Source organism: Oryx dammah, unplaced genomic scaffold (assembly GCF_014754425.2).
Source record: "Oryx dammah isolate SB20612 unplaced genomic scaffold, SCBI_Odam_1.1 HiC_scaffold_2, whole genome shotgun sequence".
Classification (NCBI taxonomy): domain Eukaryota; kingdom Metazoa; phylum Chordata; class Mammalia; order Artiodactyla; family Bovidae; genus Oryx; species Oryx dammah.
In genome coordinates, this window is record NW_024070186.1 from 184,408,107 (window position 1) to 184,429,713 (window position 21,607).

Genomic DNA, 21,607 nt, shown 5'->3' on the forward strand with positions numbered 1-21,607 from the left:
ATTAGATGATAGTACCGGAGCATCGATAATTTCCAGACTTTGATAATGTCCTTGGTTTTAGAAAATACACATTATTTAGGAATATAGAGCGATATTAGCATTTTGAACTGGGAGGAAATAAGAGAAAGGGCCAGGGTATCCTGAATCCTACGGAAGAAAATCGGCAAATCACCTGGGCAGTGATCAGCCCTTCCTAAAGTTGATCTGCCCCTGTCCCATCTGGGATGCGGGGACTCAGCAGACATGGAGGTCCTGTCCTCCCGGAGTGTGACTAGCTAAGGGAGGGAGGGAGGGAGGGGTTGTGGCTTGGGGCTGCGGTGCTGTTCCCATCCCTAGTGCATGTTCAAAGCACTTACCAGCCACTGTGGAGCTTCTAGGTGGGCGGGACTCTAGATGCCAGCCTATGGCACACCCAGTACATAGCACCAGCCTCTGCACCGTCCACCAGGCTCAGAGGGGGAACCTGGGTCCCAGGAGTGGATGAGAACTGAGAGGATGGAACACAAGGCCATTTATATTAAGGTGAGAACCAGCTTCAGTTGACAGAAAGGGATTTTGCAAACAGATCCCCTTCCCATGCCCATCTCCACCATGAACCTCACGACCATCTGCACCTACAATTTTGCAGAGAACAGAATCCAGCTTTGAGGAAGCAGAAGCCTCAAGGTCACGAGTAAGAGAAAAACAGGAGCTGATCGTAACATCCATTTATTGAGTGCTTACTATGGATGTGCCCGGCTCAGGCCTCTTGCTCAAACCCTGGCTTGTGCTCTTTGAAATGCTGTCGGCAACGGGGAACATTCCAGAACCCTTCCCTTCATCACAGACCCAGATTGAGGAGGCAAGTGGCATCCATTAGATGCACCTTCATGAAGACTCTTAGACTCGCTGCAGGTGACGCCCTTTCTCCAGCGCCAGCACTGGGTTCGAGTCCATCTCCTTCATGACACCACGCTACCCCGGGGCTGGGGCTGTCTCCCTCATTTCTGTAACCTTCAGGAGGAGGCAAAAAGCGCGCTGGTGTGATGCCTGCAGATCGACACCCCCAGTGACAGGGTGCTCGGCTGGAAGCAGAGTTGGCAGCCGAGTTTTGCCAAGTTACCTCCTTGACCCAGGTGTTTCAAGTCAGTGATCCCATAGGAGCTTACTACCATCCTGGGAGGCAACCATAACCCTCGGTTTTACAAATGAAGGAACTGAAGCTCAGAAGAGGCAGACTTGTCCAAGGTCATGCAGTTAGGAAGATACTCTGCGCTAGAAGCTCACACCCCTTCCCTTTGGCCCTTATTCTCTGCGGTACAGTTCTACATGCACCGAGCTGCTAAGAGGCAAGATTTCAGGACAAGGCACCAGAGGCATGGGTCTCATGAGTCCTTGGGGCAGGCACTAGGCCTCCCCCAACCTCAAAAGGGCTACGTTCCGTGCCCCTCCCACTGCCGGCCACAAGGAGAGCAGAGCCTCACAGCTTAGCCTCTGCTCTGGGCACACATTGTGCTGTGCTTCGAGAAGCCTCCCTCTGGCTCCCACAGACTGTTTCGCTGACAGAAACACGTTTGTTTACATAGGCAGCCCACCCCAGTGGGCAGACTACAGTGCGGTGCGCAGTCCCTAGTGTCTGGGCACACTAGATTGTCACCATTTCCTCCTCTTTGACGGATCAGAGAAAGAACCTGGGAAATCTTCGAGGGAAGAGGCTAAAGGAGAGGAAGGGGCAGATGACCAACCTCTGGTCTTTTGCCCCCGCCTAGAAATGCCACCAGGCTTCCTGGTCTGTTGCTTTGGTCCTGGGCCCCACCAGCTTCATTTTGTAGACAGTCGTCTTTCAAAGGGATCATAAAGCTCACCTAATGGTCCCCAGTTCAACCTCTCTGAGCCCTGTCTAGGACACACCCTTAGAGGCCCTCCCTGACCTCCTTCTTCTCCACTGTCTTCCTCACAGGGGTTTGCCTGGCATCTGGCCCCATTCTCCTGGGCAGAGGGGGCCACAGCTCCTGTGTAATTCACCCCCTCACTCCCTGAACCTGTGAAGGGATCTGATCAGCAGCTGCCAAAGGTGCTTTGCATCTTAAAGCAACCTGGCCAGTTCAGTCCATCCCCAAACTCTCCCTCCAGCTCGAGTACCATCTCCAGGGCCTCAGAGAACATGCCCAACGCCACTTTTCTGTCCCAATTCCTCCAGCCTGGGCTTCCCTGATTCAGCCCACACATCAGCAGCCCCAGAAGAGCAGAAGAGGCCTGCTGAGAAATTTTGGTCCCCTCAGTCTCCTGAAGGACTGCACCAAAGTCAGAGCTGAAGTTTTGGCTGCAACTTAAGCCAGGGGTGTTGGCAGGGGCTGCCACCCTGGTGCGTCCGCTGTGCTGACCCAGGTATGGAGCTGGGGGCAAAGGCCTTGCCACTCTGCCAGCAGACGGAGGGCTTCTCTCCGCGGTGCGCCACCCGGTGGATGAGCAGGGGAGAGCTCTGGCGGAAGCTCCTGTCACACTGGCTCAAAGCCTAAGGTTTCTGGCCCGCGGGAGTGTTGGTGCGGCAGCAGATTTGAACTGTCTACAAAACTCTTGCTGCAGCTGAGTTTGGTGCACTTATTTCTTGCCTGTGTGTGAGCACTGTGTTTAAGAAGCTTGGATTTGTGGAAGAGGTTTTGCCACATTCTGGGCAGGCGTGGGGTCGTTCCCCACGTGGACTTGCTGGTGCTTGGTGAACTGGGTGCGCTCCTTAAAGCCACGACCACACTCAGGACACCTGAAGGCTCACTCTCCACTGTGGGTGAGTTGGTGCCTTAGGCAGTCGGAGCTGTGGGTGAAGTTCTTGCTCCTCCTCCGCGTGCGATCGCTGGTGCTTGAGCAGATAAGAGCTGCACCCAAATCGGTCATCACACCAGACACAGAGGCAGGGCTTCTCACGGGTGTGGGAGCGCTGGTGCTGCGCCAGGTTGGAGCTGAGGCTGAAGCGCTTGCCGCAGTCCCCCGCAGCTGTAGGGCTCCTCCCCCGTGCGCGTGTGCTGGTGCTGGATCAGGTTGAAGCTAACACAGTAAGTCTTGCCACATTCGGCACAAGTGTCAGGCTTCTCGTCCATGTGCCCTCGCCGGTGTCCGAGCTGGGGCCAATAATAGGCTCCTCGCACTCCAGACACTTACAAGGCCGGAGGCCTGAGCGAGAGCGACGGTGTCGCATGAGGTTAGAGCTCAGGCTGAAGCAACAGTCACACTGGGGACAGGGGGACGGTTTCTCGCCGGTGTGTACCCCGTCCCCGTGCTGCTTAACCAGATCTGAGCCCCGTCGGAAGCTTTCGCTACTCTGGGGACAGCAGTAGGGTTTATCACCGCCGAAGCTGCTTTGGTGGAGTGAGATCGGGGAGGTAAGTCAATCCACACTGCTGACACTCGAAGGCTCCAGGGACCGCAGGAGAGTTGGTCTTAGCAGGAGTTTCTTTCTCCCCACGGTCAGAGACTGACCTACCTAGGTACCGCAGGCCCAGCATCATTTCCCAGGCGGCCGGCTGCCCCGGCGACACCAAGGGCCGCTTGTGTGAAACAACTCCGCCAACAAAGGCGGACCTTGGGATTTCCTGGGATCCAGACAACCGGTTCCCCCGCTGCTCGGCGCCGTTGGAGTCCTCCCTTGCCGTTTCTGGAGCCCGCGACTCCATAGCCGGAAGAGCTTCCCGTTTCCTAGATACCAGTCATTCAACTCACAAGCACAACCAGAGCTGAAGACTCTCGGGACCCAGGAATCCGGCACCGGAAACGGAAATGTCCACTAGCTCGTGCCATTCTAGGAAGTGGCAGTAAACTGCCTCTGTGGGTTTAACCCTCTCGTTCACCTGGCGGAGCAAGTGCGCCCATCTGCAGCCGCTATCAGGAACTTGACACTTTCTTCTTGTCTCGAGGTTCAGACCCCATCGGCGCAGACTTCAGTGCCCCGGCCACGGCTGGGGGGCGGCAAAGCGAGCTATCGTTGCCAGGGACACGCTGGGGGCGGAGTAGACACGTCACCTGGAGTAGCACCTTACTGAGACTCCAAGGTCGGAGGTACTGGTCCACCTGAGGCCCTTTAGAGTTTCCCATCGATCCTAAACTAGGCATGTTAAACTTGGCGCAGACTACACATCCCAGCATGCACCGCACGCGCCTCTAGGGCTCTCACAACGATTAGATAGATAACCACTACTCTCAACAGTTTTTCTGCGACTGTGCAAGTCAAAGCACCAGGATCGAGAACTACAACTTCCGACCTGCAGAACAGCTGCGGCGCTATTCAAAAAGCGTCAGAGAGGCGGTGCCTGGCCCACGCCCCTCTTCCAGTTCCGCTCCCTTGGACGAGCTGCGAGGAGAGAGGCGGAGCCTTAGGCTTGAGCCAAGATGGCGGCTGCGAAGTCAACCCCCACGGACTCGCTCTCGTTCTGCCTCGCGCAGCTCACGGCGGCGGCCGGGGAGGGTCTAGGTGGGGGAAAGGACACAGCTACCAGCGAGACACCCTTGGGCCGTGCGCTCTTAGCCCTCCGTACGCGCCACGTCAAGGCAGCCGGGGGAATAGAACGCTTCCGGGCACGCGGCGGGCTCCGCCCCCTTCTCGCGCTGCTACGGCGAGCGGCTGCAGCGGGCCCCGCCCCGTCCCAGGGTGGCGCAGGCTCCGCCCCCTCGTCGGTCGAGTCAGCGGCTTCTTCTGGCCCCGCCCCTTCACCGGGCTCCGCCCCCTCTGCTGCGTCACCAGCGACGGCCTCGCCACCAGCGCGCCTGCGCAAGACGCTGGACTTGGCGCTCAGCATCCTGGCCAACTGCTGTACTGAAGGGGCGTGCCGAGCTGAAGTGCGCAGACTCGGAGGCATTCTCCCATTGGGTAAGTGCTCCGCCCTCACTTCCTAGAAGGTTTCCACCCGTACCTCTGTCTGGGCCTGGGCGGAGTCTCGAGTTCTTTGTGCTGCAACCTGGAGGATTGTGTTTTAGGACGCGCAGCGCCCTCAGTTTTCTTGTTGTCTAGATACGTGACGTCACTTCTCTTTCTAGAAATTATATGCTAGCCCTCCTAGATGCGATAATTACAGCTAATTACCTGAGTATTGATTAAGGATCACCTCTCTCGCATCTGGGCTCAGTTCAGTTCAGTTCAGTCGCTCAGTCGTGTCCGACTCTTTGCGACCCCATGAATCGCAGCACGACAGGCCTCCCTGTCCATCACCAACTCCCGGAGTTCACTCAGACTCACGTCCATCGAGTCAGTGATGCCATCCAGCCATCTCATCCTCTGTCGTCCCCTTCTCCTGCTGCCCCCAATCCCTCCCAGCATCAGAGTCTTTTCCAGTGAGTCAACTCTTCGCATGAGGTGGCCAAAGTACTAGAGTTTCAGCTTCAGCATCATTCCTTCCAAAGAAATCCCAGGGCTGATCTCCTTCAGAATGGACTGGTTGGATCTCCTTGTAGCCCAAGGGACTCTCAAGGGTCTTCTCCAACACCACAGTTCAAAAGCATCAATTCTTCAGCACTCAGCCTTCTTTACAGTCCAACTCTCACATCCATACATGACCACAGGGAAAACCATAGCCTTGACTAGACGGACCTTAGTCGGCAAAGTAATGTCTCTGCTTTTGAATATGCTATCTAGGTTGGTCATAACTTTTTTTCCAAGGAGTAAGCGTCTTTTAATTTCATGGCTGCAGTCACCATCTGCAGTGATTTTGGAGCCCCAAAAAATAAAGTCTGACCCTGTTTCCACTGTTTCCCCATCTATTTCCCATGAAGTGATAATGGAGGCCAAAAGGTTACTTGGTGACTTTGAAATGATTCTTAGTCTTCATTTGTGTTCATAGCAGGCACTCAGCGCCTGCTGTGTCTAGCCTTGTGCACTGAAATCCCATTTGATGAGCTAGACTTCAGGTTAGTGCTTCAGAAAGTGGGCTCTGCCGTCAGCTAGACCTATCAGAGACTAGGATTGTAAAATGGGGTAATAATAACTACCTTAAAAAATTGGAATAGGGAGAAAATAAAATACAAAGACGGAGCACAGATACTCAACTGGTACTCCCAGTTATTAAAAACTAGCATGTTAAGAACAAATCCTGGAAATCCCTGGTGGTCTCATGGTTAGGACTTGGTGCTTTCACTGCTGGGACCCAGGTTCCATACCTGGTCAGGGAACTGCAAGCCTCCAGGCACAGCCAAAAACTAGAACAAATCCTAAGCCAGTGTTATAACTATAAATGGAATGTAACCTTTAAAATTTGGGAATCACTATACTGAACTGGACTGAACTGATGTTGTACATCTGTAACTTATACAGTGTACATTTGTAACTTATACAATAGTGCTTCTCAGGTGGCTCACTGGTAAAGAATCTGCCTGCCGATGCAGGAGATGTGTGTTCAATCCCTAGGCCTGGAAAATCCCCTGGAGGAGGAACTAGCAACCCACTCTAGTATTCTTGCCTGGAAAATCCCATGCACAGAGGAGCCTGTCAGGCTGCAGTCCCTGGGGTCACAAGGAGTCAGACATGACTGAGCAACAGAGCACGCAACTTAAATAATATTGTGCATTAGCTACATTTCAGTTTTTCAAATAAGAACAAACCCAGAAGATAGCAAGCTTTTCTGTTTACCAGCTAAATTGGCGCCTTCTAGTGGCAACATTGTGAACACAGCATTCTTCTTCTTTGCCTGCCAGCTATAAACTTAGGCCTATTTTTATGAAATCTTTATTTTTTTTGAGAAAACATTATTTTCAGTTTTCATAAAATGTATCTGGACCATAATGTATTTGACAAGGGGCCTGGCACATTAAGTCCTCAATAAATACAAGTTTTGTTGTTAGTGTATAACCCCCATCATTCATTCACTGTTCTGTACTTTAAATATCTCCTGAATCCATGCCACTGCTTTGCCTTCTTCCATCACATGCCCAGAAACTGTGCTGGGCTGTGCTGGTATCTGGGTCAGCCCATCTCTTGCTATTGCGACAGCTTCTGTGTTGCTCCCTCTGCCTTACTGTTTCCCCTTGTAATCCATTCTCCTCATGACTGCCAGTTTAGATCATGTCATGTCCATTCTTAGAACCCTGTATGGCTCCCAGTGCCCTCACATTCAAGTCCTCATCTCTTGACCTGATAAGGCGCTTCGTGAAGTCATAACATAAACACTAGATCTCACTTTTGGGTCTTTGCAAAGGGTGCTACCAAACCCAAAATGTCCCTTAACACTCCCATCTACCGTCCACCTAGCAAACACCTACCTATCGAACCTTCCAGATCCTGCAATGGCCTATTCTGGAGGCCTTCCCTGACTCTCTGAGGCCATATTCTTTTTCAAAAATTTTATTTATTTTAATTGGAGGCTAATTACTTTACAGTATTGTAGTGGTTTTTGCCATACATTGACATGAATCAGCCATGGATGTACATGCGTTCCCCCATCCTGAACCCCCCTCCCACCTCCCTCCCCATCCCATCCCTCAAGGTCATCCCAGTGCACCGGCCCTGAGTGCCCTGTCCTGAGGCCACGTTCTTGAGGTGATTAACGAGAGAGACAAGAAGGAGTAGAACCCTCAAGAGGCCAAACTCTCTTGCAGTGACTATTCTTCAGTGTGTGAAGACAGACAGCATCCAGAACCGAACCGCCCGTGCTCTGGGGAACTTAGCCATGGAACCTGAGAGCTGTGGGGACATCCACTGTGCTGGTGAGCGGGCTTTGAGGGTGGAGCCAGCTGGGGCTTGGGGATGAAAGAAGGGCTGGGGGGCGGGGGTCTGTCCTCACTCACCCTCCATCTCCTCCCCCACCCCCAGGTGCTGTTCCCCTGCTCGTGGAGAGCCTGACGGCCTGCCAGGACTCCCAGTGCCGCCAGAGTGTGGTCCGCGCCCTCCGCAACCTGGCGGACTCACCCCAGCACCGCCTGGCCCTGGCCCAGCAGGGAGCGGTGCGCCCACTGGCTGAACTTCTGGCTGCAGCGCCAGATCCTGCACTGACCTTGGCCTTGGTCCGTGCTCTCCTGGAGCTGAGTCGAGGCTGTTCTCGGGCCTGTGCTGAGCAGCTCAGTCTGGGTGGGGGACTCGGCCCACTGGTCGGCCTGGCCTCCCATCCCAAAAGAGCCGTGCGTGAGGCTACCATCTTGATCCTCGCCAACCTGTGCGCCCAGGGCCTGGTGCGGCCTGCCCTGGGCAATGCTGGGGGCGTGGAGGTGCTGTTGGATGAACTTCGGCGGCGCCGGGGCCTCAACGGGGCAAGCCCAGCCTCCCAGCAGCCCCTGGTGCGGGCTGTGTGTCTGCTGTGCCGGGAGGCTATCAACCGGGCCCGGCTGCGAGATGCTGGGGGGTTAGAGTTGTTGATGGGCTTGCTGCGGGATCCCCGTGCCAGCGCCTGGCACCCTCGTGTGGTGGCTGCCCTTGTGGGCTTCTTGTATGATACAGGGGCCCTGGGCCGGCTTCAAGCTCTGGGATTGGTACCTCTCCTGGCTGGGCAGCTGTGTGGTGAGGCTGGTGATGAGGAAGAAGAGGGAAGAGAAGCTGCTTCCTGGGACTTCCCTGAGGAGAGGACCCCAGAGCGGGCAGAGGCCGGAAGCTTCCGAAGCCTCCAGTGAGTTCCCACCTGATGCTGTGGGGTGAGGCCTCTTCACTACCCTCACTCACCTTGCGTCCACCCATTCTGTCTTTGTAAGACTTTGATTCTGACTCCTAATACCTTGTTCTCACTGAACATGACTGCCTTCCAGACCCCAAATATACCTCTTCTCTCTTGGAGCCACCTTTGTTTGACCTTGGCTCTCTGCAGATGGCACAGTGATAAACAACCCACCGGCCAGTGCAAGAGATGCAAGAGACCTGGGTTCAATCCCTGGGTCAGGAAGATCCCCTGGAGGAGGGCGAGGCCACCCACCCCAGTATTCTCACCTGGAGAATCCCATGAACAGAGGAGCCTGGCAGGCTGTGGCCCATAGTGTCGCAAAGAGACACGACTGAGGGGACTTAGCCTGCGTGCGTGCATGCATGCTGGGCCTCTTTGGTTACTGTTCCTTGTGCCCAGGGCACTCCTCCTCTGAGATGCCTTGATTAGATCTTACGTTCATGGGGATTTGATTTAAAACATCAGCTCTTTCCTTACCACCGCCCCCCACCCTGTGTTTCTGTTCCCTTTTATTTTTTCTCCACACATATCACTTCACACCACACTGAATAGAAACTCTAGAAGGTCGTGATCTTTTTTGCTTTTGCTTTCCTGTAGTACCTGAAACGCGCTTAGCATACACTAGGCAATAGGCAGTCAGGAATTGCTGGATGGGGGCTGGGTGGGTGGGTGTTGGGATGCCCTTTTGCCCGGTCCCCCTCAGGCTGCCTCCTCCTCTGGCCTCAGTCACCTCTTGGAGTACCGCTCTTTTGACCTGCTCCCTCCCCTCGACTCTGGGTTCCATATCCTTTCTCCCCCCTGCAGGTCCTGGCTGATCTCCGAGGGTTATGCTGCGGGCCCGGGAGACATCTCTCCCGACTGGTCCCCAGAGTGCTGTCCGCCGCCGCCAGAACCGGCAGATCTTACCAGCCCCACCTCGCTGCGGACGCCCCGCGCCCTGCGCCCGCCTGGCCGTAGCCCCACCGCCCCTGCCGCCGAGGAGCCCTGGGGCCGCGAGGGGCCGGCGCTGCTGTTGCTGTCGCGCTTCTCCCAGGCTCCCGACCCCAGCGGGGCGCTAGTGACCGGCCCGGCCCTGTGCGGCCTGCTGGCCTATGTGACCGGCGCGCCGGGCCCGCCGAGCCCCCGCGCGCTGCGCATCCTGGCGCGGCTCACCTGCAACCCCGCCTGCCTCGAGGCCTTCGTGCGCAGCTACGGGGCGGCGCTACTGCGCGCCTGGCTGGTGCTCGGCGTCGCCCCCGACGACTGGCCGGCGATGCGCACCCGGCAGGCCCGCCGCAGCCAGCACCAGCACCGGGAGCTGGGTGGGTCCTGCGTGGGTCCTGCGCCCTTCTCACCCTTCCCCTCCCACTGCGCCTCACCTGCTCTCTCACCGCCATCCCTGGGAACAACAGCCACCAAGGCGGCCGGGAAGGACTCCCTTCTCCATTGCCCCCACACATAGTTCTTCAACCTCTGACTGTGTGTTGGGGCCCAGGGACCCCAGCACTAGACTTGGCCCAAACTGTTTAGAATCTGCCTCTCCTTCCCCAGTCTCTTCTCATTTCCCCGTATTCCTAAGTTCTGCACTGTCCTTGACTCCACTGGGCAGCTCAGGCACCACGTCTTCCCAGGCTCACGTCCTCTGAAAGTCCCCTTCCAACCCTGCCAGGGACTGCCCAGTCTTCTGTGCCTGTTTTGGCCCTTAAGGGCCCAGAGTCATTCCCTGACCATCCCACTTCCTGTTGTGGCCCTTCTTAACCTTCCAGTTCCTAGTGTTGGGTTGCCATCCCTCTGGGACCTGCGGTCATCACCCTCTGCCTTGCCCTGAGGTCACCCCCGCCTTCCTCTCGGCGACCCAGGGGCCTCTCTTGCCCACCCCTGCCCCCACCCCAGCTGCCAACCTGACTCTCTGCCCGCCCCGCAGGTGAGATGCTGCTGCAGAACCTGACGGTGCAAGCCGAGTCGCCCTTCGGAGTGGGGGCCCTCACCCACCTGCTGCTCTCTGGGAGCCCGGAGGACCGTGTGGCCTGCGCCCTGACCCTGCCCTTCATCTGTCGGTGAGGGAGACGTGGGTACCTCGCAGGAGCAGGGGGTGCAAGATTGCTGTTCTCCAGCGCTGCCCTTTTCCAGCTTCTGAAAGATTCTCTTTTCCCCTCAAAGGAAGCCTTCTCTGTGGCGCCGGCTACTTCTGGACCAGGGCGGCCTCCGGCTCCTCCTCTCGGCGCTTACCCGACCCGCTCCGCACCCACTCTTCCTCTTTTTTGCCGCAGATTCCCTTTCCTGCCTCCAAGGCCTGGTGTCTCCCACGGGGAGCCCAGCCATCCTACCTGCAATCCCCCTGGACCTAGACCCACCCTCCCCTTGCCTCTATGAACCTCTGCTGGGCCCAGCCCCCATGCCAGCCCCTGACCTCCACTTCCTGCTGGACTCAGGCCTCCGGCTCCCTGCCCAGCGAGCCGCCTCAGCCACTGCCTCCCCCTTCTTCCGGGCTCTGCTAGCTGGCAGCTTTGCCGAAGCCCAGATGGACCTAGTGCCCCTCCGAGGCCTGTCGCCCAGCGCGGCCTGGCCCATCCTGCATCACCTGCATGGCTGCCGGGGCTGCGGGGCCGCCCTGGGGCCTGTCCCTCCGCCAGGCCAGCCCCTGCTGGGCTCCGAAGCCGAGGAGGCTCTGGAGGCCGCTGGCCGTTTCCTGCTGCCAGGGCTGGAGGAAGAGCTGGAAGAAGCCGTGGGCCGCATCCACCTGGGACCCCAGGGTGGCCCAGAGTCAGTGGGGGAGGTGTTCCGCCTGGGCCGGCCGCGGCTGGCTGCCCACTGCGCACGCTGGACCCTGGGACCGGGGCAGTGCCCCCGGAAGCGGGCCCTGGCTCTGGTGGGGCTTGTGGAAGCAGCCGGTGAGGAGGCTGGGCCCCTGACCGAGGCTTTACTGGCTGTGGTGATGGGGGTGGAGTCGGGGGGCAAGGGTCCCAACCTAGACTGTTGATGTACCCTGGGAGGAGACCCAGGGATGAGTTAGCTAGGAGGAGGTCTCTCTCAACGAGAGGAGGCTGAACAGAAGGAGTCACTGTCGAGGGCCCATGAGAGGATGGACCTGGAGCCCGGGGTGTCTGAAGACTCAGGAGTGAGAAGCCAAGGCCAGGGTCTGGGCATGGGGCTCTCGAGGTGGAGAACAGCCCAGGGCCCCAGGCACCTGGCCTGGCCCAGCTTTATGGAGTTGGAATTAAAAGCTTTGGAGTCGGCTCCCCCTGTTGTGTGGTGTCTCTGCTTCCTTTCCTGTGGGAGTACCCGCACGTCTTAACCTATCCAGCAGGGTTGTGTCCAGGTGTCTGTGTCTCAGTGGGCTTCCCTGGCGGCTCAGCGGTAAAGAACCAGCGCAGGTCAGTCCTGGGGTCTGGAAGATCCCCTGGAGAAGGAAATGAGAGCCCACTCCAGTATTCTTGCCTGGGAAATCCCATGGACAGAGGACCCTGGTGGAGCTCATAGAGAGTGGGACATGACTTAGCAATTAAACAACAATTGTGTTACAGTACAGGCCACCCCTGGCGTGCAGGAGTTCAATAAGTAACAATGTGCAGGTTCCTGGAGCCCTGGGATTTGCTACAGTTGCCAGGCTGCTCCTGAGGATGTGGTTTTGGGCCCCAGGGGAAGACTGCTTCCTGCTCAGGCTACTTCATTGCTCAGACAGCCACCCAGCTGGACACAGACCTGGATCGGGGCTGAGGGGATGTGTGGGTGGGGATGGATGTCCAAGACCTTGGCACTATCGTTTCATCATCCATCACCCATCGTGGACCTTCTGTCTCTGGGTCCATTCTCATCTCTTGGACCAAGTGTCCTGCTGTTCTGAGGGAAGACCTATTGTGTTCTTCAAGTCCCTGAGGTCACTAGTCATGCCCAGAGGGAGCTGGAGCCCTAGGCTGGCATTGCTTTGTTTGCCCAGGCAGGGTCTCCGTCAACCTGGCTCCCAGATCATTGACCACTTAGGTGGCATTGACCCCTGACTTTGAGGACAGGGCCTGGACTGGGGCTGTCCACTAACTTCTGGGAAGCCAAGGGGGCCCCTTGCTGCCTCTGAGAGTATCCAGGTCTTTGTTCTCATGATGTCCTTTACAACCACCCAGAGAGCTTTTTTTTTTAATGGAATATATAAATATTTATTTAAGGACTTACTCATTTCTCTCTCCAGCTTTTCTTTCTTTCTTTCTTTTTGGCTGCATGGCACAGCTCGTGGGATCTCAGTTCCCTGACGAGAGGTCCATTCTGTGCCCCCTGCAGCGGAAGCTTGGAGTCCTAACCACTGGACCACCAGGGAATTCCCCAGAAAACTTTTTTTTAAAGTGCTGATGCCTGGGCCCTTTCTAACTGAATTGGACTGAGGGAAGAGTGCCTTGGGGATCAGCATTTTTTTAAATTTACTTTTAATTAGTGGATAATTGCTTTACAATGCTGTGTTGGTTTGTGCTGTACAACGCATATCAGCCATAAGGATACGTATGTCCTCTCCTTCCCAGCGGGGCCCCCTCCCCCCACATCTATTTTTTTAAAAGCCCCCGAGTTGCCATTCCAGTGCTCAGTCGACCTGTGTCTGAGTTGAGATCCACAGTCTGTCTGCTCCACTGCTATGTCCATCCACACCTATCTCTAGTTTCTCATTTCCAACTTGATTGCTCAGTCCAGGGAAGCCTCTTGTTCCTTTGTGGCCAGAGTCTGTGTCTTGCTTTCTTCTCTATATTCATCAGTATCTTAGGAAAGGGCTCTTGGGGGACAGGTCTGGGTCATCTCGGTGCAGGGGACAGTTGGCTGAGGTCTGGCTGCCTGGAAGCATTTCTCCTGAGTCTGCGTGGGACTTGGGCCTCAAGTTCTGTTTACCTGTGTCTGTATGTCTGTTTCCAACTCTATGGCTTTAGAGTCTGTGGATGGGTTCATCATCTCTGCCTCTCGGAGGCTTCTTTGTGTCCAGCTTGTGTGCCTCTTGGGATCTCTGTTCATGTCATTGTCACAGTCTCTTAGGAAAGATCTCTGAACCTGGGACCTGACAGATCCTTGGAACATCATCACCGCCTCCAACTCCAAAATTCTGTCTAGAGCAATCTTCTGGGAATAGCAGGGGGTGGGAGAGGAGTTCTGTCTAGGACTCAAGGTACTAACTTTGGGGATGGGGGGAGGTGGGCTTGGGGGCCTTAGTACGTGTCTAAGAGTCTCACTGAGCAGAAGATCCCGGGCTTTTTCTGGAAGAGCCACTTCTCTTACTCCGACTCTGGCCGCCTGGGGCTCCCTACAGCCGAGGCCAAGGCTGGGGTGTGGCCGTCTGCGCAGCAGGCAGGCGGGCTGGGCCTGGGTGGGCCGGGGCCCTCCCTCCCTTACAGGCCCCCACCCCGGGTTCTCCCGTTCTCACCACCCCCCCTGCCCCGTCTTCCCCCCCCGCCCCCCCTCCAGCCTTATCCCAGCGGGTCCCGGCTTCCTTACATGGTCACGGCTGGGCCTCCAGCTCCCGGACGTCCCCCGCCCCCCGCCCCCACCGGACACAGCCCCCGCCCTGCTCGCCCCGCGCCTTCTGCCCGCGCCCCGTCATGGAGGACCTGGGTGAGTGGGGTCCGGATCCCCTTGTCCCCAAGCCCCTCACCACTGCTTGAACCCGCTTCCCCATCCTGAGGCCCCCTCGCACTCCCGGCATCTCTCCATCCCTGCCTCCCGGTCTTCTCGCTTCTGGTCTCTGCCGGCGCCTCCTTTCCGACTCCACGTCCCCCTTCCTGCCGCTCCCTTCCTGCCTTTGCCAGACTGGTCGCTCCCTCCCTTCTTCCTTCACTTCGCTCCCCCGTCGCTGGCTGCATACGGATGGGCAGGGAGGTGCAGAGCCTGCAGGCGCCTGGGCTCGGGAGCTCTGGGAAGGGAGGAGTTAAAAGGACCTTGGGTCCAGGGACTGCGAAAGTAGTCGGGAAAGGAGACAATGACAGTAAGTTCTGGAGAAGAAAATGGGTTTGCCCTAGGGTTTAGGGAACGAAAGAGTTAAGGGCCCTTAAGTATGGTAGGGTCAGGTCCTTGAGGCAGAAAGTAAATATAATAGATGAGTGCCGAGATGCCAGCCAGAGAGGTTAAGGGTTCCATCAAGGCGCTCAGAGATGCAGAGTAAAGGGGCAGGGACTTCTAAATTCTGAAAGGTAAAGAGTTCAAAGGTTCTGGATCTGGGGATGGAGACGGGGGGAGTTGGGTTGTGTGTGTTGGGGTCGAGGGTGGTTGCTGTCTGTCCCTCCGACTTGGGGCAGAAAGGAGGACTCACGCATCTCATCCTCCCTGTCTTTTGGAACTGGGGCGGGAAGGCTGTGCGCTCTGTGGGAGAGGAGTTCCAGCACCCTGCGGTAGGGGGTGCTGCTCAGAATGAGTAACGGGCACTGGTACTGAAGAAAAAACCAATCAGAAAGCAGGTCCCAGCAGACTCACCAATGAGGTGCATAGGGCGGAGCCCAGTGGCATCTGGAGAAGGGCCAGGGCTGGGAGGGGCCTGTTTAGGTGTAGGGGGTGTGTCAGAAAGAGCATCCAATCAGAAAGCAGGTGTCAGGCATACAGCCAATTGAGCAATTTGGGGTGGAGCCAAATTTGCCTCCAAAGAGCCAATTTTGACTGCATTACCGAAGATTCAGAGAATTAAAGAGTCAGGTAGCTGAGTTTGTAAATGACTCTCAGGATAAGCCACGTGGGATGTTGTGACCGTAAATAGTCCTTGCTGCCCTTCCACATCTCTGCCATGGTCTGCCTTGTATTTCTTCTGATTCTTGACCTCTACTCTTAACACTCGCTTCTGTCCTCCTCAAGCACTGCCCACTTAGAACACTTATTCTCTGATCTCTTAAGGCCCTGTCTCTGCCTTAACCTTGACCTCTCAGCCTCTCACCTTGACGGCCTCTCCCTGCAGATGCCTTGCTCTCTGACCTGGAGACCACAACCTCACACATGCCAAGGTCAGGAGCTCTAAAAGAGCGGTCCCCAGAGCCCCTCACGTCTCCTCTGACACAGGTGAGCTCAGATGCTGGGGAGAGGGACAACCACTCAAGCCAGGTTTGGTGAGAGGAAAGGAAACCCGGGCCTGAGTAGGGCAGAGTACGGGCACGGGCGTATCATCCCACACACATGTCCTTCTCTATAGATGGGGCCTGGGGAATCTTCAGGAGCCTCTGGGGACAAAGACCATCTGTACAGGTGAGAAGACTGGGTATGGGGGGATGGGGTGGCCAATTGAGACTCAGGCTTGTATTCCCCACCCCTGAACCCAAGCTCCCACCCTCTTTCCCAGCACGGTATGCAAGCCTCGGTCCCCGAAGCCTGCAGCCCCTGCCACCCCTCCATTCTCCTCTTCCTGCGGTGTCTTGGGCACGGGGCTCTGTGAGCTAGACAGGTTGCTTCAGGAACTTAACGCTACTCAGTTCAACATAACAGGTACCAGGGTTACTGGGACAGGCCTTGATGGAATGGGCGGCAGGGCAGGGCTGGGCAGAGACTAAGGGGGGTAGCCATTCCCTTCTCCAGGGGATATTCCTGACCCAAGGATTGAACTGGGGTCTCCTGCCTTGCAGATGGATTCTTTACTGTCCAAGTCACTAGGAAGCCCATAGACTTCCCAGGGTAGCAGCTAAAGGGATGTGAGCCTTAACTGGGGAGGAGGCTAGCACATGGCCCCATGCCCAGTGCCCTTCTCTCCTCTCTGCAGATGAAATAATGTCTCAGTTCCCATCTAGCAAGGAGACAGCAGGGGAGCAGAAGGAGGACCAGTCTGAGGACAAGAAAAGGCCCAGCCCGTGAGTCTGGCATAGTTGGCGGGGTTGGGAAAGAGGTGGTCAGTTCTGGATGCTGGAGGTACTGGAGGAAGCGTTACCCTGAGACTCTGAGCTGACACAAGTTGTGTTCTTCACAGCCCTCCCAGCCCCTCCCCTGTTCTCCCAAAGCCTTCAGCCACCTCAGCCACCCTGGAGCTAGATAGACTGATGGCCTCACTCTCTGACTTCCGTGTCCAGAACCATGTGAGTCACTCAGGGAGTGTGGGGTGGACCACTGTGGATTTATGGCTCTCAACCCATCTGAGACCTTCTCACACATGCTGCCTTGCTGACTCGACTCTCCTGTCCTCACGACTGCAGCTTCCAGCCTCAGGGCCCACCCCACCACCAGTGCCAAGCTCCATGAGTGAGGACACCCCCTCCCCACCAGGGCCCACCAGCAAAGGCAGCCTGGACACCATGCTGGGGCTGCTTCAGTCTGACCTCAGCCGCCGTGGCGTTCCCACCCAGGCCAAGGGCCTCTGTGGCTCCTGCAATAAACCCATTGCTGGGCAAGTAAGTGAAGTTCTGCGAGTAAGGGGGTAGAGACCCATGTGTGCCAAGTCACTTCAGTCATGTCCAACTCTTTGTGATCCTATGGACTGTAGCCCACTAGGCTCCTCTGTCCATGGGATTCTCCAAGCAAGTGTACTGGAGTGGGTTGCCATGCCCTCCTCCAGGGATCTTCCCCACCCAGGAATCAAACCTGCATCTCTTATATCTCCTACTTTGGCAGACAAGTTCTTTACCACTAGCGCCACCTGGGAAGCCCAGAGACCTATAGACTCATTTCACTGAGAGCCAGTGGGTATTATTGTTATTCATATTTTGCGGATGAGGAAATTGAAGCTGCGAGTCAGACAGCGAGTAGCAGAGTAAGAATTCCAACCCAGGTTTTATTTATTCTAGTCCTACTGTGTGCCAGACATTATGCTAGCTCCTTTACAAACCCCCATGTAACTTTTAAATTAACCAATTTATTTCATTTCTGGTTGCACTAGGTCTTCATTGCTGTGCGTGGGCTTTCTCTCCTTGCAGAGATTCAGGGTACTGTCTAGTTGTGGTGTGCAGGCTTCTTATTGAGGTGGCTTCTCTTGTTGCAGAGCACAGGCTCTAGGCACAAGAACTGCAGTAGTTGCAGCCCATGGGCTCAGTAGTTGAGGCTCATAGGCTTTACAGCATGTGCTCAGTCGTTATGGTGCTCAGGCTTAGTTGCTCTGAGGTATGTGGGATCTTCCTGGAGCAGGAATCAAACCTGTGTCCCCTACATTGGCAGGCAGATTCTTATCCACTGCACCACGGGGGAAGTCCCCCCTCTCATTTAATCTTCACAAAAGCCTCATTGGCTCCACCCACCATCTCTTCAGGACCCACAGAGACTGTTTCTCTTCTACCAGTCTGGTTTGGGAGCTCCAGTTCTTGGCTTATTGACTGAGCAGATGTCACGGGCAAGTGTGCCCAGTGGTTGATCTAGCTCCTCCTGCTAGATAAAGTTCCCTACCGCCATCCATTTTGGTGAGAATTTCCAATCTCAGCAGAGCAGGGTGACATTATGAATTTTCTAAGCACTTTCACCTTCATGGGCCCCTTCCTCCATTAAAAAAAATATATAAATTGCATTTTATGGCAGTTGGAGTGAAGATGAATACATTAATATTATATATGTAGTCATTTTCTTCTAGCTATTTTTTTTTTCTTCTAATGTTAAAAGAAATTACAACATTTTTGTGGCCTACAAAAAGTATGGTGGGCCCTAGGTACTGTGCTGGAAGCCGGCTTAAATCTCCATCGCTTTGGGATTGAGTTACTTGGACATTCGATACTTCATCCTGACTTCTCAGAGATAAGATGTGAAAACTGCCACGTAAACCTTGGCTCACTGGACATCTGGCAGCCCCAGGGCCACTCTGATCCCCGCCTCAACCCCCAACTCGCAGGTGGTGACGGCGCTTGGCCGTGCTTGGCACCCTGAGCACTTCGTTTGCGGTGGCTGTTCCACCGCCCTGGGAGGCAGCAGCTTCTTCGAGAAGGATGGAGCTCCCTTCTGTCCTGAGTGCTACTTCGAGCGCTTCTCTCCGCGATGTGGCCTCTGCAATCAACCCATCCGACACGTGAGCCCCGCCTGGACCACAAGCCCCGCCTCTGTTTCACCCAAGGAGCCTGTGGGATGAGCCTCATCCACTTACCCAATTCCCATCCCCACCCCAGGCGCTTCCAGGGTTCTCTTCCGCAGCTCTTTCGACTCCGCGCTCTTTGATTCCCAAGTTCCTGCTTAGGTCTCCCGCAGCTTCAACTCATACTTCAAGCCACTCATTTAGGTTCAGGGTGAAAGAAGGAGGGGAGAGGGAATGGGGGGCGGGGCACGCTGAGTGTTCCCTTTCATTCCCCGCAGAAGATGGTTACTGCCTTGGGCACCCACTGGCACCCGGAGCATTTCTGCTGTGTTAGTTGCGGGGAGCCCTTTGGAGATGAAGGTGAGAGCTTGATTCCCATCTTGAAAGCCGCGGGTCCGCTCGACATCCCGCCCCGCTCCCTTTGGGCCCGCCCACTGGACTTCCGAAATCCTCGCGGGCCTGAATTTTCTCCCGCTCTCTCCTGGACCCGGCCTATCCCACCTGAGGATTCCCATCCCACTCGCTCCCGCTCTGCCCCCAACCCAGACTCTGTCCCTCTCCACCGACTGCGTCCTCTCACTGCGCCGCTTCCGGCCCCCCAGTCTCAGATCTTTGTGGGCTCTCGGGGCCACCTCGCACCCTTCTTCCTCCTTACTCTGTTCCCGCTCCTAGGTTTCCACGAGCGGGAGGGCCGCCCCTACTGCCGCCGGGACTTCCTACAGCTGTTCGCGCCGCGCTGCCAGGGTTGCCAAGGCCCCATTCTGGACAACTACATCTCGGCGCTCAGTGCGCTCTGGCATCCGGACTGTTTCGTCTGCCGGGTACGCGACTGTGGGGGGCGGGACCTTGGAGGGAGGGGCCAGTGGGGGCGGGACCAGGAGTCGGGGCGGGGTTAATATTCGGAGCGGGGTCCCGGGGAGGCGGGGCTTCACGCTCGCTGGAGGTGAGAGGGGCTGCGGGAGTCTCTGGGGGTTATTCAGTTCCAAAAGAGGATTTTTTGGTCTGGAGGTTGGCCCTGACCCATCCTTTCGTGGTTGCCTTTCCTCAGGAATGTTTCGCGCCCTTCTCGGGAGGCAGCTTTTTCGAGCACGAGGGCCGCCCGCTGTGCGAGAACCATTTCCACGCGCGGCGCGGGTCTCTGTGCGCCACGTGTGGCCTCCCGGTGACTGGCCGATGCGTGTCGGCCCTGGGCCGCCGCTTCCACCCGGACCACTTCACCTGCACCTTCTGCCTGCGCCCGCTCACCAAGGGCTCCTTCCAGGAGCGCGCGGGCAAGCCCTACTGCCAGCCCTGCTTCCTCAAACTCTTCGGCTGATCGCCTGCCGGGCTCGCCCCTCCCGGAGAGCGCAGCCCCAAAGGCCTCGCCCTTCCCCCCACCTCAAAAGATCTGGCTTTCCAGACCCCAAGGCCTTGCTGTTGGAGCTTCGGGCTCCACCAGCCGGGCTTCTTGAGGCCCCACCCCACTGGAGGGACTGGCCCCGAAGGTACTGTACGTTCTCCGTGGGCGAGTTCAGAAAAGGCTCCGTGAACCCTTAAGGCCACGCGCCTCCCAAAGTGGGTCCGTACACTGACCGATCCCACGTGAGCCCTTCACTTTGTTCCCAGCCTTGAGGAGCCCCCCGACTGGAGGAGGGCCCTTGCAATTCTCATGAATCCAAGGCCAGGCCAAGACGTCCCTCTGCCCCCGCCCCTCACTGTTCTGTGCACTTTTTTTCTATCTACATAAACACACATTCCACGTCACATCGGTGCTGTGTCTCTGCGCGGGAGTGGCTCGCGTCGCGACGCCCCGCCCCTTGTACTGCTCTGGCCGCCGCGGGCTCTAGGTCGCCGCGTTGCGGCGGGAGCCGGACCTGCAGCCTCAGCCCTTCAGATGAGCCTGAGGCTGGAAAGGTCGGCCACGTGCGCAGGATTGATAGATGGCGGCCCGCCAGCCGGGATGGGAATTCAAGCGGAGCCCCATCAAACCTTCCTGTCCCACACTTCAGTTCCTTATATTCTTGAAATAAGCACTTAATCTGTACCCACTCCCTTCACGCTTGGCACCTTGTCCGGTCTCCAGATTTCCCCCTCCTTTAATAATTTAATTGGGTTTTTTTTGTGTTTTTTGTTTTTTTTTTTTTAACTTTTTGGCCACACTGCGCGGCATGTGGGATCTTAGCTCCCCCACCAGGGATCGAACTTCCACCCCCTGCATTGGAAGTGCCGTTTTAACCACCTGGCCACCAAGGCAGTCCCACCCCCTTCCTTAAAAGACCCTCAGAGATGGGGCTCCATTCAAAAGTGCCAAGCTATTCCCACCCTTTGGATCTGAGCATTAAATTTCAGCTTCTCTCATACTAGTATTGACTTAGAACATCTGCTTTAGGCAGAAGATGGCACTTAGGGTGGTCAGGGCACTGACTGAGGGAAACTGGGAGCTGTATGAACTAGAAAGAGGCTTCTAACTCAGCTTGGAAGTCAAGGAGGGCTTCCTGGAGGAGGTGACACACGAGCCAAGCCCCTGCAGAGAAGGGTGAGACCAGGGGTTCTTAGGTGTGGGGAGGTTCAGGCTGTATCTGAATCCCCAAACCCCAGTGGTCTTTCTAAGCCCAGTATCTTAGACCCTACAGTTCCCTAGGAAGGGGGCCTAGATTCCTGCTCTAACTACAGGGACCTTTGAGGCTGGAAACAATGGATCCCCAAAGGCCCTTCCAGCTCAAAGAGGGGCTAACAGCCAAGGAGAACAGCTGTGGTGTGGGCAAGAGCCAAAGGTTAGGTTCTCTGCCTTGGCTTTGGGCAAACCACCTTCCCCAGATTCTTTCCTCTCTGAAGCTCCCCTCCTGGATCTTCTAAGCCTCCGGCTCTTCCTCTTTCACAAATCCTCCCTGGAGAGTGCTGTCCATTCCTCGGCTTGTAACTGCCTCCTAGTCTTGAGCCATTCATTTCCCAAGAGTTCATTGACTACGTATTGTGCTAGGGTCCATGCTGGGTGCTGAGAAACATGTTCCTTGGACTCCTGGTCTCGTAGGAGAGACAGATGTGGGGAAAGAAAGAAACCCGCAATGACAAGTGTGATAAAGTACAGAAACTCCCCTGATGGCCTAGGTAAAGCTGGTTCTTTTCC

General features: G+C 56.2%; 2 protein-coding genes and 1 pseudogene across 5 annotated transcripts; 2 read left to right on the top strand and 1 right to left on the bottom strand.

The window, feature by feature from the left end:
• Nucleotides 1-692: 692 nt before the first annotated feature.
• On the bottom strand, nucleotides 693-3,721 carry LOC120877768 (annotated as a pseudogene).
• On the top strand, nucleotides 2,143-11,821 carry ARMC5 (armadillo repeat containing 5). The gene is made up of 6 exons (XM_040260142.1): nucleotides 2,143-4,837; nucleotides 7,555-7,662; nucleotides 7,769-8,555; nucleotides 9,408-9,904; nucleotides 10,507-10,639; nucleotides 10,743-11,821. Exons 1-6 carry the CDS (start codon nucleotides 4,360-4,362, stop codon nucleotides 11,560-11,562), a joined length of 2,823 nt encoding a protein of 940 aa, XP_040116076.1. The 5' UTR covers nucleotides 2,143-4,359; the 3' UTR covers nucleotides 11,563-11,821.
• Nucleotides 11,822-13,848: 2,027 nt separating this feature from the next.
• Nucleotides 13,849-20,244, top strand: TGFB1I1 (transforming growth factor beta 1 induced transcript 1). Of its 4 annotated transcripts, none has more exons than XM_040260188.1 (11): nucleotides 13,849-14,162; nucleotides 15,429-15,590; nucleotides 15,721-15,773; nucleotides 15,868-16,010; nucleotides 16,282-16,369; nucleotides 16,486-16,591; nucleotides 16,709-16,903; nucleotides 18,325-18,498; nucleotides 18,780-18,861; nucleotides 19,174-19,322; nucleotides 19,550-20,244. In XM_040260188.1, exons 2-11 carry the CDS (start codon nucleotides 15,528-15,530, stop codon nucleotides 19,814-19,816), a joined length of 1,320 nt encoding a protein of 439 aa, XP_040116122.1. In that variant the 5' UTR covers nucleotides 13,849-14,162; nucleotides 15,429-15,527; the 3' UTR covers nucleotides 19,817-20,244. The 4 variants fall into 4 exon arrangements, with proteins under 4 accessions (XP_040116122.1, XP_040116137.1, XP_040116114.1 ...); XM_040260203.1 differs by having other exon boundaries at nucleotides 14,081-14,162; nucleotides 15,490-15,590; XM_040260180.1 differs by lacking the exon at nucleotides 13,849-14,162 and adding an exon at nucleotides 14,372-14,532 and having other exon boundaries at nucleotides 15,490-15,590.
• The last annotated feature ends 1,363 nt before the right edge of the window (nucleotides 20,245-21,607 follow it).

Bases quoted from the DNA above. Each gene is read 5' to 3' on its own strand.
- ARMC5 (XM_040260142.1), top strand. From the start codon at position 4,360: ATGGCGGCTGCGAAGTCAACCCCCACGGACTCGCTCTCGTTCTGCCTC. The intron at 4,838-7,554 runs GTAAGTGCTCCG...ACTCTCTTGCAG, and splicing joins CGGAGGCATTCTCCCATTGG to TGACTATTCTTCAGTGTGTG. The intron at 7,663-7,768 runs GTGAGCGGGCTT...CCCCACCCCCAG, and splicing joins TGGGGACATCCACTGTGCTG to GTGCTGTTCCCCTGCTCGTG.
- TGFB1I1 (XM_040260180.1), top strand. From the start codon at position 14,415: ATGGGCAGGGAGGTGCAGAGCCTGCAGGCGCCTGGGCTCGGGAGCTCT. The intron at 16,011-16,281 runs GTACCAGGGTTA...TCCTCTCTGCAG, and splicing joins TACTCAGTTCAACATAACAG to ATGAAATAATGTCTCAGTTC. The intron at 16,904-18,324 runs GTAAGTGAAGTT...CCCAACTCGCAG, and splicing joins ATAAACCCATTGCTGGGCAA to GTGGTGACGGCGCTTGGCCG.